General features: G+C 42.1%; 1 protein-coding gene across 4 annotated transcripts in view; it reads left to right on the top strand.

Moving 5' to 3' along the window:
• Positions 1 to 16628, top strand: part of GALNT7 (polypeptide N-acetylgalactosaminyltransferase 7) — a 74934-nt gene that overhangs the window by 31004 nt on the left and 27302 nt on the right. For all 4 annotated transcript variants that reach the window (XM_087737778.1, XM_087737775.1, XM_087737776.1 and 1 more), the window contains one exon: positions 1498 to 1958. In XM_087737778.1, coding sequence (XP_087593904.1) covers positions 1522 to 1958 — 437 coding nt within the window. In that variant the 5' untranslated portion in view covers positions 1498 to 1521. The remainder of the gene's footprint in view (positions 1 to 1497; positions 1959 to 16628) is intronic.

Below are 16628 nucleotides of genomic sequence, written 5' to 3'. Positions count from 1 at the left end.
AGGTTACAGAGAAAATGGAAATAACGTCTTCTTGGGAGTGCACGAGGCAATCATCACGAGATGTAACATGAGAAATCTCTCCTGAGGTATGAGGAAAAATACCTTCACCATGAGACTGGCCAAGCAACTGGAACAGGTTGTCTAGAGGAACTGGAGGTTTTTGGGATGTGACTGGACAAGCCTCTGAGAAACCTGATCTAACTGTGAAGGTAGCCCTGCCTTGAGCAGGTTTGAATAGGTGACATCCTTCTGATCTCATTTTTTTTTCTTTGATTCTGTATTTGTGAATAGATAGTGAGGTGTTGCTAAAATGTGTGCAGTGTTAGATCACACTGGCATCTGTAGAGAATATCTGTCCTGTTTAGAAATAGATAATTTTAGCAGGAAATCTGAACTTTCAGCAATGTTTTCCTGTTGTCTTCTTGGACAGTAGTATTGGAAAAAGCAGTGACTGTATGTTTTGGTGAGTGTTCATGGGTGCAGCTGTTGTACTCTGGAGACTTCACACTCGGATGCTTCAGAGCCTTTCTGTCTGGTTTCTTCTAAAATCATACACCCTTGTTCTAACCCCACCAACCTCACTCATCACTGAACATGCCAAGCAGTTTTCAAAATCGCAGCCTTTCTTCTCAGTGAGATCTTCAGGTCTCTTGGTGGGGAGGCGGGGACGAGTGCCATGAAATGGTAAAGTTGTTTTAAACAAGGATGCAGGAGATATCGGTGCCAATGCCTGTGGCAGCTCTCTTCAGCCCCAGCACCGCTTCTCCGGGCAGGTCTGTCTCTGGCCGTGCAGCATATCAGGGGTGCATCTCATTTTTGCCTGCTGTCACTGGTGCCTTCAGCTTACCTCATGACTCTAAAACCAGCGCTGCTGTTGCAGTAGTACTTGGTGGGAGCAAGTCAAGGGGGTTAAGGGTAGGGATTAGATGTGGCTCGAGGCTGCTGCTGATGTGCGTGCCAGATTACACGTAGTCACGGCACTCTTTCCCAGCACAGGAGCGTGTTGAGGCTGTAACTAGCAACCGCTGAGACCCTGTGGAGGTCTCAGCAGCCAGTACGCGTAGCCTCAGAAACGCCCTGTACAAGAGCGGTCCCAAGGGTGCCGGGCTCTGGAGTGCGGCGTTGTCTGCCTCTGTACCACCCTCTCTTTCCTAAAATGCTCTGTCGGTGCTCCCTGCACATTGGTTTGATGTGCAGCCTGAACTGTGTTCAAGTTAACATGTGCTATGTGGGTATTTGGTCTTTGGGAATGCTTTGGGCATTACCTTGGTGAGTAGATCCTGGAAATGGAGTAAGCGTGGACACCAGCTGATGATATTCTTCAGCAGCCGGTTCCTTGAGTAAAACATGTTCATTCCACCCCTTAACAGAGACTTCTCCCTTGTTGCTTAACATGTATTTAGAACCAACTGTCAGTGCGTTAAGGTACTGGACTTAAATAAATAAATGGTCATAAATTTATATGATCTCCTGCTGTTTCTCTGTGTGTATATATAGGATGACAAGGAAGCCAACAGACCTATGCCAAACAAAGGAGACCATGGACTAGGAAATGAGAAGTTCAAACCTGTGGTACCTTGGCCTCATGTTGAAGGTGTGGAAGTGGACTTGGAATCCATTCGAAGGAAAAATAAGGCCAAAAATGAACTAAATCATCATGGTGGCGGTGGTGATAACAAACAGCAAAACATCATCCAGAGGCAGTATCTCACATTTAAGCCTCAGACATTTGTATACCGAGATCCTGTTTTACGACCTGGAGTCCTTGGTAATTTTGAACCCAAAGAGCCTGAGCCTCATGGAGTTGTTGGTGGCCCTGGAGAGGAAGCGAAGCCATATGTTTTAGGACCAGATTACAAAGAATCCATTCAAGCCAGCATTAAAGAGTTTGGGTTTAATATGGTGGCAAGTGATATGATCTCACTAGATCGGAGCGTTAATGACTTGCGTCAAGAAGAGTAAGCAAACTTTTCGTTTTCTTTTCGTTCTGTTTTTACAAGATTTAATTATTTCCTTACTGTATATATTAATCGATGCTTAAAATAATGTTATTAATTAGGCCAAATACTTAAGGCTTCTTGTCCTGACAGGCAAGAGTGCTGTGCTATGCCAAATGTTTCCATATATTATTCTTAATGCTGTTCCAATTATTCCTTTCATGAATACTTAATCTATATTGATTTATCTCTGAAGTCATTTATTTTAGTGTCTAATTGCATGTGTTTGCATGTTCCAGGTCCAGGCACAGTCTTCATGGACATATCTTCTTTTCTTAATCCATAACTACTTAAGATTTGTTTTTAAGAAAGAATGCTTTTTCTTTATTGTGTTATGCAGAAGTTCCTATACTACAGTTAGTTTATTCAGTTTCGGTTTCACTCCAATGCTTTAAAAAATTTAAAAAAAAAAGAGAGAGAACAGAAACAAGGAAATATTGTTGCCTTTAAACAAGTCCGCTTAATTACCTGCATTAACAGAAGTATAGATCTGCCATAGTGGTGTTTGGGGTTTGGAGCTAACGGAAGAGTAGTCTTCTAAAAGTTTCTCACTGCATTTGTCATAAAGAAGGAAGCAATCTTAGAAAAAACATTTTTTGCTTGCTAGGAAGGTGTCTGATTTGGTGGGGAGAAATTCTGGGAAGTTATTAACACTTGCTCAATAATTACTAACAGGTTTACACAGTCTCTTCTGATCTTTGGTATATGCTGGAGCCAATTTTGCTCTCAGGCTAATCTGCATTTGATATAATTTTCCTTGTTAAATATCAGCTAAGGACAGGTCTCTGAGCAAACTGATTGATTGATTGGTAGGGTTTTTTTGTTTGGTTCGTTGGTTTATAGGGTTTTTTTTTTTGCATTTGGAGGGGAGGGTGTATGAATTTAGAGATTAAGTGAGATACTTCCCTGTTTTCACTTCCCCCTTGTCCCTGGCAATGGAGCTACGCCGATCCCTGGATTGGGTGCCAACCTCTGGGTTGTATCACTGGCCGGTTACTGAGGGTCTGCTGCAGCCTTTTATAGTGGGTGTTTTTCCATTTTGCAAGGTAGGAGAGAACTGGCCAGCTGTGAGTCTGACTCATGCCTCTGCATGTATGGCTGCTTGAATTTACTACCTGGTGTGTACTCATTGAAAGCAAATGAAGTGTACAGAGTACAGCGTTTCTGTTTCTTCGTGCTGTGTTCCTCAGGTGACTCACTAGAGGTTTCCACTTGCTGTCACTCAGAGGAGGGGACCGTGCCTGTCTGCTGCCAGCGGCTGTGGCTCACTTCAGTTTTCTTTCTTTGCTGTGGTCAGCAGTTGGACCTCTGTGCTGAAGAGATTTTTCTGAAGGGGAAGAAACAATCTGGGTAACCTGCATAGGTCGGCGTTTGCTTTTGGGAGGTTGTTCCCCAGACACTGCTGCTTCTGCTGAGGCGTGTGCAGCCTTTGGGGCCCCTTTTGCAGGAGGCAACAGGACTAAGGAAACTCGCTGAGAAAACCTGTTTCCCTGTCAGATGCTGTGATTAACGGAGCAGAGGGGAGCTGATGTCAGGAGTTCATGTTAGCAGAGCTCGCTTTGGCTCTGCCTTCCTTAAAGAGAGGGGGAGGAAGGAGGTGGAAGTGCGCTCCCCTCCTTGCTCTCCACTCTGCAAGGACAGCAAAACAGAAATGGCAGCGTGTCATGTGAAGGTGGAACCAGGCTGCCTCTGCCCGGGCAAGTAACCGTATCTTTGGCAGCAGAGCTCGAGTACTCCCTCCCCTTCGATTTTCCCCAAAGTAGAGGGCATCAAGAGAGCATCTGCCAGATAGTTTCACACCTATAGCTTCCTGAAGTATTTTTTGGCATAATCTCAGAGTTTGTCTTTACTTCTGTTCTGAAGGAAAGTAATAAATAGACATTCCCAAAGAAGAATTTAATACTTCTCATACTTCGAGGAATAAGAGAGACAGCTATGTGACCGATCAGAGCAGAAAAGATGAATCTTAGAAACGGTTTCCTCCAAGCACACTTGCAGATAAATGTTCCGTGGAGGTCAAAGCCAGCAGCTCAAATCGAAGTTAGGTTTTATTATTTAATATTCTAAGCAAGCAAACAAAACAGCATGAAAAACAATGTGAACAAAAGGCATTTTTCAGACAACTTTTTATCAAATAGTTTATGTATTGAATATTTGGGATGCTTGCGGTTGCCCTAAATAGATTAAGTGTTATAGCTTCTGTGTGTCTCCTGGGAATGGCAGAAGAGAGAAGTAGTAATGTAAGACTGGCTGATGTTGCTGTATGCTTTCAGGTATCAACATACTCACTTTCCTGCTCATCCCCTGACACTGACGAGAAATGCAGCAAAAGGCAGCAGATTGCCTGTTGGATACACTATTTATTTTCCTCCCACTGATCTGTTTAGTAGGTCCAGAAGCCATTCTGGTTGATAAGGCTGGTCAACATTCAGTTCAATCCTACCAACGTGCAGTATAATCATCTTTTTTTGGTTAATGGTATCTTGGCATTGCTAATTGAGGAAGATCTTTCAGGCAAAAAACAGGTTATTCGTTCAGACTTTCAAATCCAGGTAGACCTCACTTCAGCCTTCTCGTTTAGGCATCAAAATTTTTAAGCGTCACCCTAAGCGGTCAGGTTTGTTCAGTGGAGTATGCTTTCCCAGGCAGTACTAGCAGGAGTGGAATAGTGCTGCAAGAACTGTCTCTCTCCGCTTAAAAGCCACATAGCCTTAGGGCTTGTCCCTGCTGGAGGGGGAAGATGGAAGAAATGCCAATGAAGGGGAATTCAATCCTGCTATGTTTAGATTTGACTTTGGAGTTGGAGACGTTGACAAGATGATTTGCCAGCTGCCTTGATTGATTCAGTAGGAACTTTGCTGGTGATTCTCGGCAGTCTCAGCGTCCATAAAAAGCCTTAACTCTTGCTGCACCCTGTAGAGAGGAATAACATTGGATGGTGTGTTGAAGTTGTAGGGTACATCAGAATATTTCCATTTTGCCAGTACTGCATACTCTTGCCTCATGGATTTTAACCAATCTATTTTGAGGTTGAAGCCAAGCACTTCTGTTGGTATATAGCAAGTCATAGATTTGGTTAAACAAAATCAAGAACGTATGGGGATATGTAAAAGTCAGCGTACATTTCAAAGACAGCATCATCTCACTGCAGCCTTTCAGCACTCTGCAGGAGGGCCAGGGGAGCTATAAACTGGGTTTAGGTGGAGCGATACCTGTTTTCCACCTTATTTCTGGTTGCAAAGAAGTAGAGCAGGCTTAGCGGGCCCTGTCCAAAACCTCTGTACAGTTGCTGGAAGAAAACTGTTTCCTAAAACTTGGTGGTTTTTACCATTTTTGGATTTTTTTCGTTATTATCCTGATTGGTGGCAGCCTTCTACTTTTAAGAGCAGTCATTTATATTGAATTTTACATGTTGTCCCTGCCTCCTGGCAGACCTACAATAAAACTAATGGTAGCTTTAGGGAAGAAGGATCTTAATTTGATTGCTCCCTGGATATTTTTTTTTTTTTTTTTTTGTGATCAGGAGTCTGCACAGAGGTAGAGCTGAAGTAAAAACAGAGTGATAAAGTTGCTGGATGGTCTTGGATTCAAGATAAACACACCACACCTAGATTTGAGGGTGAATGCTGTCAGGTAACAAAGTGTGTCCTCTTAAAAAAAAAAAAAAAAATTTGTAACTGAAGAGAATTGCTGTTAGGAAGAACAAGAACGGACTTGTTTTTCCAGCATAATGAGCCACTTGTCCAGAGTATTTTAAAATAAAATTAAATTAAAATACAGCTATACTGGGTCTGACCAGAGATCATTTTTCTTGACAATCTTCACTGTGGCTCTGGCTGATAACATATGCTTGGGAGAAAACATACAAGAATGGACTAAGTTTCATTCCTGGCAACCAGTGGGCTGGGACACTTGAGCCAAAAATTGCAACAGGATTTTCATGCTTCAGAGACCTTTTTCTGTGCACAGACTTGTCTTTTAAATGCATTTATACTCTTGGAATTAATGACATCCTGAGTCAGTGACTTTTTCCAGGCTGAAGAACATGGTGTTTGTTTAACCTCTTCTCCCGGATATTGTCATGTACCTCTGTTACTCTGCCACCCTGGGATATGGGAATATCGGAGATATCTACATCAAGCTACTATATAAATGTTTCATATTCCTTCCTTATTATTCCTACCATTCTGTTTGCCCTTTTGTTAACTCTGAGATAAAATGCTCAAAGAGCTATCCATATTTGACTCCAAGTTTTTTGGGGTTGGTTTTTTTTTTGAGTGGTAATGCCAAGTTTAGGGTCTGTCACTGAGTATATGCACAAAGAGTGGTCTAACACTCCGTATATATTAATTTACACTTGCAATGAGCACTCCTGCCAGCTCATTTCCTTGGTAGTGTTCTTGAATTCTTCTGCAGCTGTTTATAGTCATTTTAATTGCAACTACCAAGAACTCTTTTTATTGTTCAGTAATGACCTGGAAGAGGAGGTGGACAGCTTGGATCCCATTGCAGACGCTTATGCTGCTACAGTCATGAGCTCCCTTAAAAAAATGGAATGACTAGACAGTTTTTACGCTTTAGCAGTTATTAATCTAAGAGATCTTCCATCATACCCTGCCATGAAGAACTTTACTTGTAAAGAAAGCAAAGAACCTCATCAAAGACTTTGGAAATTCAGTTGTTCTATTAATAGGCTCACCCATGTCCACATAGTTTTTGATTTCTTCAAAAGATGATAATATATTTCTGTGGCATGGCTTTCTTCCACAAAAGCTGTGTCTATGGTTTACTAGTTTTGTTATTTATTACTAGCTTCTTTTCAACACAGAAGTCAGACTTCAGTGGTCTACAATTCTTCAACTTCCTAGGGCCTTTCTGTTTGTTTGATAATAAGGCTCGTGTCAGCAATAGTTACACACCACAATAGTTTGTCAATTTGTGTTGCATTCTTTTGGAAATACTGGGTTTGTAAAAAAAAAAAAAAAAAAAAAAAAAAGGGGGGGGGGTAATCAGGCTGTTCATGGCAGAAAAATCCAGTAGAAGCCCTAAGCTTTAGGTGGCTGAAGATAGGAGCATGTAGTGGGTAGTATCACTGTGTGCTTGCCCTGTTTTTGTTCTCTTCCCTGGGTATCTGGTGTTGGTCACCGCTAAGAGTTCAGCGGAAATACTTTATTTAGCTTTCCTGCTTCTGAAGTGGTCTCTTTTCATTTTGATCATCTATCAGCCCAACAGGCTTTCTGGCAGGCATCCTACTTCTGACGTTTGGAAAAAAATATTTCAATAGCAGCTTTTATACTCCAGTAAGCTATTTCTCAAGCTCTTTTTTTTTAATCTATCTTATTATTTACATTCCGTTTGCCTGATTTAGTACTCATTTCTGTTTTCCTTGTTTGGACACCACCCTGTGTATTTAAAGAATGTCTGTCTTACTGTTAACAGCATCTGTTTTTTAATCACGTTGGCTTTCCTAGTTCCTGTCTAGGCTTTTTTTATGATTAATGATAAACACTCTCAGCTTCTAATACAGTGTCTTTGAAGAAGCTCCATGCTACCTGAAAGCATCTTATCCTTAGTTTATCTTTTCAATAAGCCTGTTCAGTTCTTTATAGTTCCGCTTTTCAAAAGGAGGTGTTACTTGGACACCTCTCTTTTGGCATTAGAACTTCAGTGTGTTGTGGCTACAATTAGAGCGTGGCTCCTACATAGGTATGTCTTCAGTTGAGCTCCACGTTGGGCTGAAGACTCAAAATGTGCTGCTTCTCTTGTGGGTTCTCTGATGTGCTGCCTCTGGGATACACTAGCTAGTGATGCCTGAAGGCTCTGGAGCACAGGGTATATTTACTGTCTCCCCTGAGGTGGTGGAAGTCTCCTGCCTGTGTCTTCTGTCCTCGCAGGTGCTCCAGTTCCTTCATACCTGCCACAAGTGCTGTCTGAGCCCTGCTTGAGCAGCCGGTACTTCTGCGTGGTTGTATCGATGGCTTCCCCTGGTCTTCATGCTAGAAGATCCCTGGCACATTTAAGCTCTAGTAATCTGGTTCAGGTTTATTTTAGAGAAGGCGGTCCTTCCTGGATAAAATGAATTAATTCCAAAAATTTCACCACATACTAATGAATTTAAAACATGCTGCTCTACACCATTTTCTCATCCAGGCACTGAAGCTCTGCTCCTTCTTTTTTTTTTTTTTTTTTTTTTTTGCTATTGCCTAGAAATTTGGTAAATCCAGCTATTTTCTCCCTCTTTCCAGCTGGAAAAAATAAAGAAATAAATTGTACATGTCCTCTCAGCCCCATGACTGAGGGTATGAGATGCTGAATAAGTTCTTGGTCCAGGCCTCTCTTGTGGTTCTTCCAATCTGTTTTATTACTTTTGATGGTGTAGCTCAAGATAGGAAAGGCAAAGCAGGCATAGTGCTGGCCAAAGGCGCTCTGGCATTTGGAGCTGTGGGTAAAAGCCTAACTGAAGAGACCTGCTGCAAAATGAGTCCTCCAATTCAATAGGTTTAAAATAGAGACCTAAGTGGAGTGACTGTTGTTCTTAGAAGTCCAGTTGCATGAAGTCTGTGGTTAATTGTCATGTCAAATCAATGAAAAATGTTCTTTCTTATGTTCTCATGGAAGATATTAGTTCTGCCACATGACTATCTAAGCAGAAAGTGTTGTATAATAATCTCAGTATGTTTAAAAAAATATTAGTATAAATCCCAGTGTTAAATGTTGTCATTGTGTGTTGACCTCCTTCTGATGAGGAAGAGTCAAACTGCATTTTGCTTTTTAGATTGTTATCCTAAGTGGATCCTTGCAGGATGTAGCCTTATGCTTTTTATTCCCAGTGGCTGCTGTTAATAGCTGGTTTGTTGGTGGAGAAGGCATTAATTTGGAGCTGGAAACTTTATCATGGTCAGGATGATGGATGTGCCCTTGGTAAAACCACGTTGGCTGTTCCCAGTCACCTTCTCCTTCGTGCACTTGGAAATGGCTTCCAGCAGCATATACTCTGTCATCTTTCCGGGGCTGAGCTTAGGATCCTCCTTGAAGGTGGGCATGGCATTCATCTTTGCCAGTCCTCAGGAACCACTGTCAAGCACCAGGACCTTGTAAAAATCAGTGCGACCTCACGACATCACAAGCTCCCTCAGCACCCTCCAGTGCAGCCCATCCAGTCCCGTGGACTTGTGCTGTGTTTATCCCATTTGCTGTGATATGTCCAGCAAGGTGGTCCCTGACCCACCCTTCCTCAATGGTGGATATTCCTTCACTTCTGCAGACTTTGCCACTAGATGCAGGGACATGGGAGGTGTGACAGCAAACCTTGCCAGGAGAGACTGAGGGAAATCAGGTGTTGAGTTTCTCAGTCTTTTCTGTGTCTTTTGACACTAAGTTGCATCTCATTTGGCTGTAAACCCATGTTTTCTTTAGTCTTCCTTTTGCCTATAAGCCCTTCTCGTTGCCCTTCCCATCTCGTGGATTTCAACTCCACCGGAGTTTGCCTTTAATTCTCTGTGCATGTGCTCAGGCAGTATTTCTGTACTCCTTCTAGGTAGCCAGTCCATGCATCTACCTTCTCTGCTCTTCCTTTTTGCTTTGGAGCTCCATCAGGAGTTCCTGGTGCAGCCAGGTGGGCTTACTGCACATGGGAATGGGCTGTTCCTGTGATTTGGGGAGGTCGTCCTCAAAGAAGCCATTCCTGGGCCGTTTTTGGCAAAGCTGTAACACACAAAATCATGAACTTCTCATGGCAGATGTTAGGAAACATTTAAATAATGGTTTCTTTATGAAAGAGTCGGAGAGAAAACTGATAGACAGAAACACTGATGACTACGAGTGTGGAGCTCTGAGAAGAGGCTGTCTGGTCTATGGTTCATTTGAAGAGCTGCACCTCTCATACAAGACCAAAGCAATGCGAGTTGTTCCAAAGAATCTGCATTCAGTATTCAAAAAAAAACCACGTACCTACAAGGCATTAGTTGCAGTTGTCTCTTTGTAGTTTCTTTTATCTCAAAAACACTAAGAAGCAATGCAAGTTTTTCCTTTATGAAGCTCATTTTCACAGTAGAACACCCCCATCCATATCTGCTCTTTCCATTGGTATATTTTGCTGCGCTTGGGTCATGCTTATTGCACTTCCGATTGAAATTTAAGTCAAGAAGCATTCTCTTAAAATATATTATAAGTGATGCTCTGTGAAACTCCCTGTCTATCCTATTAACTAACTTACATTACTGTAGAGCCCTTAAGCCAGGGATGTTCATACTGTTGATCAGATTTCATGCCAGGGTAATTAACTGTGTTGGCTGTAAGAAAGGAGAAGTGTTCAACATGCACTGCTCAGATGTGATATGCTGTTGTTACCCAACCCGTGGAAGACTTGCTTACAAATTATTCTTACTGAGGCAGAAGGGTTTAGTCTTATGACTCTATTTAAGCTAGATTTTTTTTTTTGACAGCTTCTTTTGACAAACGTTACAGGAATTTTATCCTGAGTAGTTTGACTGGGAGAGAAAGAATCATGACTCTTTGTGAACGTTTATGGCATGAGACACATTAATCTCTTACTGGATTTTTTTTTCTCAATATGACAGTAGATAACTGCTGTCTGCTCGCCAGAATTTCTGCTGTCTGTGAGCCAGAATTTCAGCTGCGTCACCCACCCACATCTGTCAGTCTGAACAAAATAAATATTTTTAAGTGTTTTTTTCCTTCTGTGGATTATCCAGTTTGCTTTTCCTTTTTAATGACGTTATTGCTGTTACAGGGCATGGCCCCTGGGCCATACAAATTTGTACTTGAATAATTGGATCTGTTGTCATGGGTCACCTTTTTACTTCAAAGAACAACTAGCAATAACCTTTTGTTGAAAAACCTGAACAAGTAACTCTTCCTTGCTTGAATACAGTGCTCCTTGTGTATTTTTGGACAAATGTTTTTGCAGCTCATGACATTTTATAAAACAAATCAAAAGACAATGAGAATTTGCTTGGTTTTAAAAATCATACGTGTAGTTTTGAAGGGCATTTGTTCTATTTTTTTATTATTATTTTTAGTATAAGCAGAGGAAGGAATTCTTGACAAAAATAGACTTCTGACTTTACTTAAGAATACAGACATGCCGAGCTGTGTGTTAGTAAAGCCGAGCTGTTAGTGAAGATATTTTTCATATCATAGTTTGATAGTGACAGCTAGGACCCTTTAGTTGGTCCAAGTACTATTAAAAATATCAAACTGTATAGAAAATTTTTAGTGTTGAACTTGAGTTGAAAAAATACGGAAATCTTTAGTTATAAACAATTACTCAGGGTATGAAATAAGGCAGATGAATCATGGCTGCTCATTAGAAATGAATGGTCTTTTTACTCTGGGCAAGTAACATGAATTTAATATGTTCTCTTACAGTAAGTAGTTAGCTGTCCAGTCAGTCTTCTTGTAGCTAAGGAGATTGAATAGAAAAGCTCTGGAGTGGAGCCTGCTTTCTTCAGAAATGTGATTAGTTCCCTAATTATAGCACTGTACAAATTACATATTTGATACTGTTACATGAAATAAGCTTTTAGTAATTACTGCTGGTATCTGTGTCATTGGAAATGGAGCACTGGGGACTTGGTTTCATTTCACATGGTACCTTGGGAAAATCTTTTATTCAAGTGCCACATAGTATGCTGAACTGTTCTGTAACCAAGAAAACTAATTTTATAGTATGCACATAAGTCTTTGTGCGCCTCAGTGAGAGCTGGGGTTGAGAATCAGGTGAATTATAGTGGTCACACTAATCAGGAAGGCTGGCTTTCTACTGCAGGTTATCAGCTGCCTTACTGCTGGCAAGATTCCTGGAGGAAAAAGTGCGTTTAAAATGTAATTAGCCATGTATTGTGAGAGCATCTCCTTGTGGTCAGAAAAGATTTTAATTCCAGGCATTGGCCTTAAAGCAAAACCAAACATTTTCTGTTGACGTTTCAGGTCCCAGTAGTGAAAACTCCAGTGAAGATGGATCCTGTGTCTCTGTAGTGTTCGCTGCTAGTGTTTCAAATTTTAAGTTTCAACAGAGAAATAGTTCACTTGAAGAGTACAAAGAAGTTGACAGAGGCATCGGGTGCGTTGTCTGTAGTTGGATTTACTTACCTATGTGTATGCATCTGAAATGAGAAGACCGAGCTCTGAACAGGACCTCTTACTCAACAAAAATGAGGTGCACAGCACCTGGAGTATATTTAAATTCTGCCTTAAACCTTGACTTTGGAGGAGGGGGGCAGAGAAAAGTCCGAGAGGTTTCCTGCAGCTGCTTGCATAACCCTACAGGTGCTGTCTTGCATCATAGAAATTGTGGGGCAAATGGAGGAAGCATTCTGTCAAATGAGTTGTAATCTGAATGTGAAACTAAAAAATTAAATTAACTTCTTATGCTCTGTCTTGTTCCTGTTAAACAGAACTTACTGTAGTAGAGCATTTAAGTAAACTTGTATGATAATAAATTATAATTCAGTCCAACTAAGCATGGGCAGGAACTTCAAGGTTTAATATCTGATGAACAAGGCATGGTGGAAATAAAGTATTCCCGTGGGACTGAGCCCACTGCCCCAAGCTTCTTTCTAGCCTTTTGTTTATTATATTAAGTAAAACTTGTCAGTGTTTGATAAATCCAGAATTATTCTCTTCTTCCATTCTCTCCTGAGCTGGATGTAAGCAAATCCATCAAGCCATAACTTCCTAAACTAGTGCCCACCCCAGTGGAGGAATGATGAGAATTGTCGTAAGCGGCGAGTTGTAGCTTCTCACCGGTGTTTTCTGAGGGCACCGCGCTGGCTGCTTCAGAGGGCAGTGCATCGCAACAAACCAGTTGCTGTCGTGCGGCTGACCCGCAGCAGCGTCCTGCGTGGGTGCCGACGACCTGCTCTCCCCATCTCCTCCCTGCGAGAGTGCATGCCGTGTCACGGTGCTGCAGAAGGGCTGGGGATGTGCGGGGAGATACTGCCCCACTTTAAATCGAAACGGGAAAGAAGAGGGCTTTGGCTCTGTCTCTCTGGAAGGTGGCTTCCCCTTCACCGAGGAAGGGAATTTACTTTAGCTGCCCAGCTGCCCCAGCTTTCTTGCCCTACTGTGTTTGTTGCTTCAACTCTTTCAGTGTTGGGCAAGTGATGATATGGGCAAGAATTCTGTGATTAAAAAACATGCAAAGTTTATTCCTTTGGTTTCCCTGTTGGCCCTAATGTTGGCTCTGTGTACAAACCTAGCCCTGAATTGGGATTGTGGCACTTTCAGAGGTATGACAGGAGACGTAGCTTGTGCTTCCAGGGGCACTGATGACAAAATTCAGTCACATAGCGTTGCAGGCTGCTTCAGGAGTGGAAGCAGACAAAGCCTGTAGCTATTGTAAAAACAGGAAATGCTGTTTCAGCATCGGTTTAAGCTGTTAGGTAGGGTATAGCAGAGGTTTTGCTGCTGTTTGCTGAAGGGAAAAAATACTCAGCTCAGCAAACTGTCCTTCTTGGGTTGTCTATTCGCTTCTCTTCCAGAACTCCTGTTTTGTAAGTTGACTACTCTAATTTTATATTAATGTTGATGATGCATAAAAATACCCTGTAAGGATTCGTAGGTAACAAATATAGTATTAACATTAGATTTACTTAGACGTATCTTAACAAAAAGCCCAGTTCTGTAATCTGCTTCCGTCTACTCTAGACTTAGGCAGTGATCCGTCTGACTTGCAGGCGGTCAAGCACCCGGTCTCAGCCAGGATGTTGGTGGCATCAACTGTATGGATGAGCAAACTGTTGATGGTGTTTTGTGAAAGAAACTCTCATCCGTTTTCTTAGGGGGGTAGATGCAGTTTACTGCAGTAGTCATAATAAATTGATGACTTAAAATAACAAGCAGCCCTGAATTCAGTAGTAAACTATGGAAACAGCGTGCTGTCTGCTGAATGACTGTGTCCTTATAAGATAAGAACAGGGCTTACTAGAAAAGGAAGCTGCAAATGAAAACAGAGGTCCTAACTTATTTTTGGGCTCTGCTAGTGCTAGAGCCCCTCAGAGTGACAAATTGCATACACTATAAAGCAGTTATCAGTAGGTGATAATTGGTATCACTATGAATCTCATACCACTTCAAACATGAAATGAAACTTAAAATACAATTTAAAATTCTGAACAGTTTTATATTAATGGAGAAGAGAGATTGCATTTTTTAATGTCAATTACAATTTCAAGATAAATGCTAAATTGAGACCTTCAGCTTTGTACTGATTCGGGGTTCTCAGCTTGGAACAGCTGGCTTGAGCCGCTTAGGAGAGGGCTGCTGGAGCAGTTACAGGAATGTGATGGCAGCTGCCTGCTATCTCGGAGAAACCTGTGCTGCTGCGTCGTGGTCTGAGCACACAAGTACAGCGCTTTAAAATCCAGAGCGGGGACCGATGTGCCTTTGGTAAGCGCAGGTGCTTGCTAGATAGTTGCCCTGAGGAAGATAGTATCAGGATGGAGAGTTGGTTGCGGCCACAGTATCGCTTACTTTTTTCTGGAGCTTAGGTGCTGGTAGGCTGGGGAAGTTAGGAATTCAGGATGATGTGAGAAGCACTTCTGTAGGCGCAAGATCTCAAATTGCCCTCCAGGTATCTATCTGACTGGGGCTCACTCTTAAATTGCTGTCAAAGTGCTCTCCTTGTTCACTTCTTGCATTTTTGCTTGATGGGTGCATTACTTTTCCAGTAGAAGCAGGCTCTAGCCTGGGCTTTTTTTAGCCTGAGGAAGTTTGAGCCTACATCTGTAACTGCAGTGGTTGCTAACAGGGAGGCTGTAGGGCCATCCAGGCCTTGGACCGTGCACCCACCATCACTTCTGTGGGTCTAGGGGACATGAGTAAGAGCAAGCCAATGAATAGGTACAAAGCTGTAAGAGCAGAAATTTCCTCAAGCCAAGGGGCACCCCAGCCTAGATCTCCAGCTTCTCATGCAGAGGGGTTCTCCGTAAAAGGGCTCCTCTCCTGCTGCGGCTGGTCCACAGCTTTGTGATCGAGGGACGGGGACGTTAGTGTGGCGCAGTCTCCAACAGTGCTGTTCCCTCCCAGGGGTGGAGAGGGAGTAGGACGAACTCACGTCTTAAGTATTCAGGCTAACAGAAGAAACGTTACTTACTCTGTTTCTCCATTAGATCACTACTGTATCTTTCAGAAGGCTTCTTCTCGCTCCAGTGGTGAGTCAGTCCATGTTTTTGCTCAGTAATAACCAGTGCTGATTTGGAAATAGGAAGTTTTTTTTAATGGACGGATCTGAAGGTGTTGCTTCCTTTCACCTGTGAGTTCCCTGCAGAAGGGAAGCAAACAGACCTGCTCTTCCCTGCAGCGCTGCCCAGGGAAGGTGTTGCCAGCCCTTCACAGATCTCCGCATGCCTACTCCTTCTTGCCCCATACAATAACTCTTTACAGGGGTCAGCAAAAGTGATGTGAAGTGTCTGGAGGCAAGACTTGCTTAAGGATGCTCGTTCCTGCATATCTAATGCAATGTGCCATCCTCTCAGCTATACCAATAAGAATTCAAAATAAATTTTTTAAAGTAAGTTTATGTTTACTAATTTGGTTCACAGTGTATCACCACAGCTGGCCTGCAGGCTACAGCTGAAAGGCCACCGTGCTACCATATGTGGGCAGGACAGCACCCAGGGGATGAAGCTAGAGGTTGAAACGTATTTAAATCCTCTTTGTTACAGACCTTTTCATACTCTGAATGCATACCGTGCCAGTTTCCAGTAGCTTGCAGCTTTTGCCTGGATGCCCATAGCTACTTGATCCTGTCTTTGAAAACTGAAGCATGAGTCTGGGAATTCAGGCTTTTTCCCTTCCTGGTGGCTGAAATTTACAGGGAAACTAGTACTGCAAAATTCAGCTTCAAACACAGGGAAAACACGTTACTTGGTATTTGGTTTGCCAGCCACTGGATGTCAGTGCTGCTCCGCTGAAGAAAGGCTCTTCCCCACTTCCTTCCCTGTGGATGTGAAGAAAACAAGAGCAGAGGCTCCTGATTTTTGTCACTCAAATAACTGAGCAATGTTTGAGTTTCTTGAAAAAATTGCCACAGAGATTAAAAGATGCATGAATTGCAGATATCTAAAACTACTACTGTGTTTCAAACCTCTAATTCTTAATGCAAGAGGAGAGACAAGGATTGTGCATACAAGTTACTGCAGCCTGTTGGAGCTTACGGGCTTGATGAGTCAGTCTGTGCACTGTCCAATAAGTGAAATAAAGCCTCTGGAAAAAACTAAAAGTATGATCTTACTAGAGGTATAAATGTAGTGCTTTTATGGCTTGCAAATGGCACATTTAGCAACACATGATTTTTCAAGTTTAAAAAGTAAAATGTGCTGACAGATTTGAGGAGATTAAGTTGGATATGTAGCAAAAAGCCTGTCTAGACCTCTGCTTTTATGTTTTAAAAATGTATTAAATACAGATCAAAAAATGCTTATAAATTGCTCACAGATGTGTTGTTTGATTCAGGCTTTTATAGTAGGTTTGACTTTTTAAAATTATGTTAAGTCACTTACTGTCTTTCATTCTTATGCTCTTCACCATTTTGTTCCTAAATATGACTTACCGACAGTACAGAAAGTGGGAGAAAAAAACAAGCAAATGATTTGGGGTTTTTTGCAG

This window comes from Nipponia nippon, unplaced genomic scaffold (genome assembly GCF_047370975.1).
Source record: "Nipponia nippon isolate SJK-2023a ecotype South Korea unplaced genomic scaffold, ASM4737097v1 scaffold_6, whole genome shotgun sequence".
NCBI classification, from domain to species: domain Eukaryota; kingdom Metazoa; phylum Chordata; class Aves; order Pelecaniformes; family Threskiornithidae; genus Nipponia; species Nipponia nippon.
This window is presented reverse-complemented; position numbering and strand designations above follow the sequence as displayed.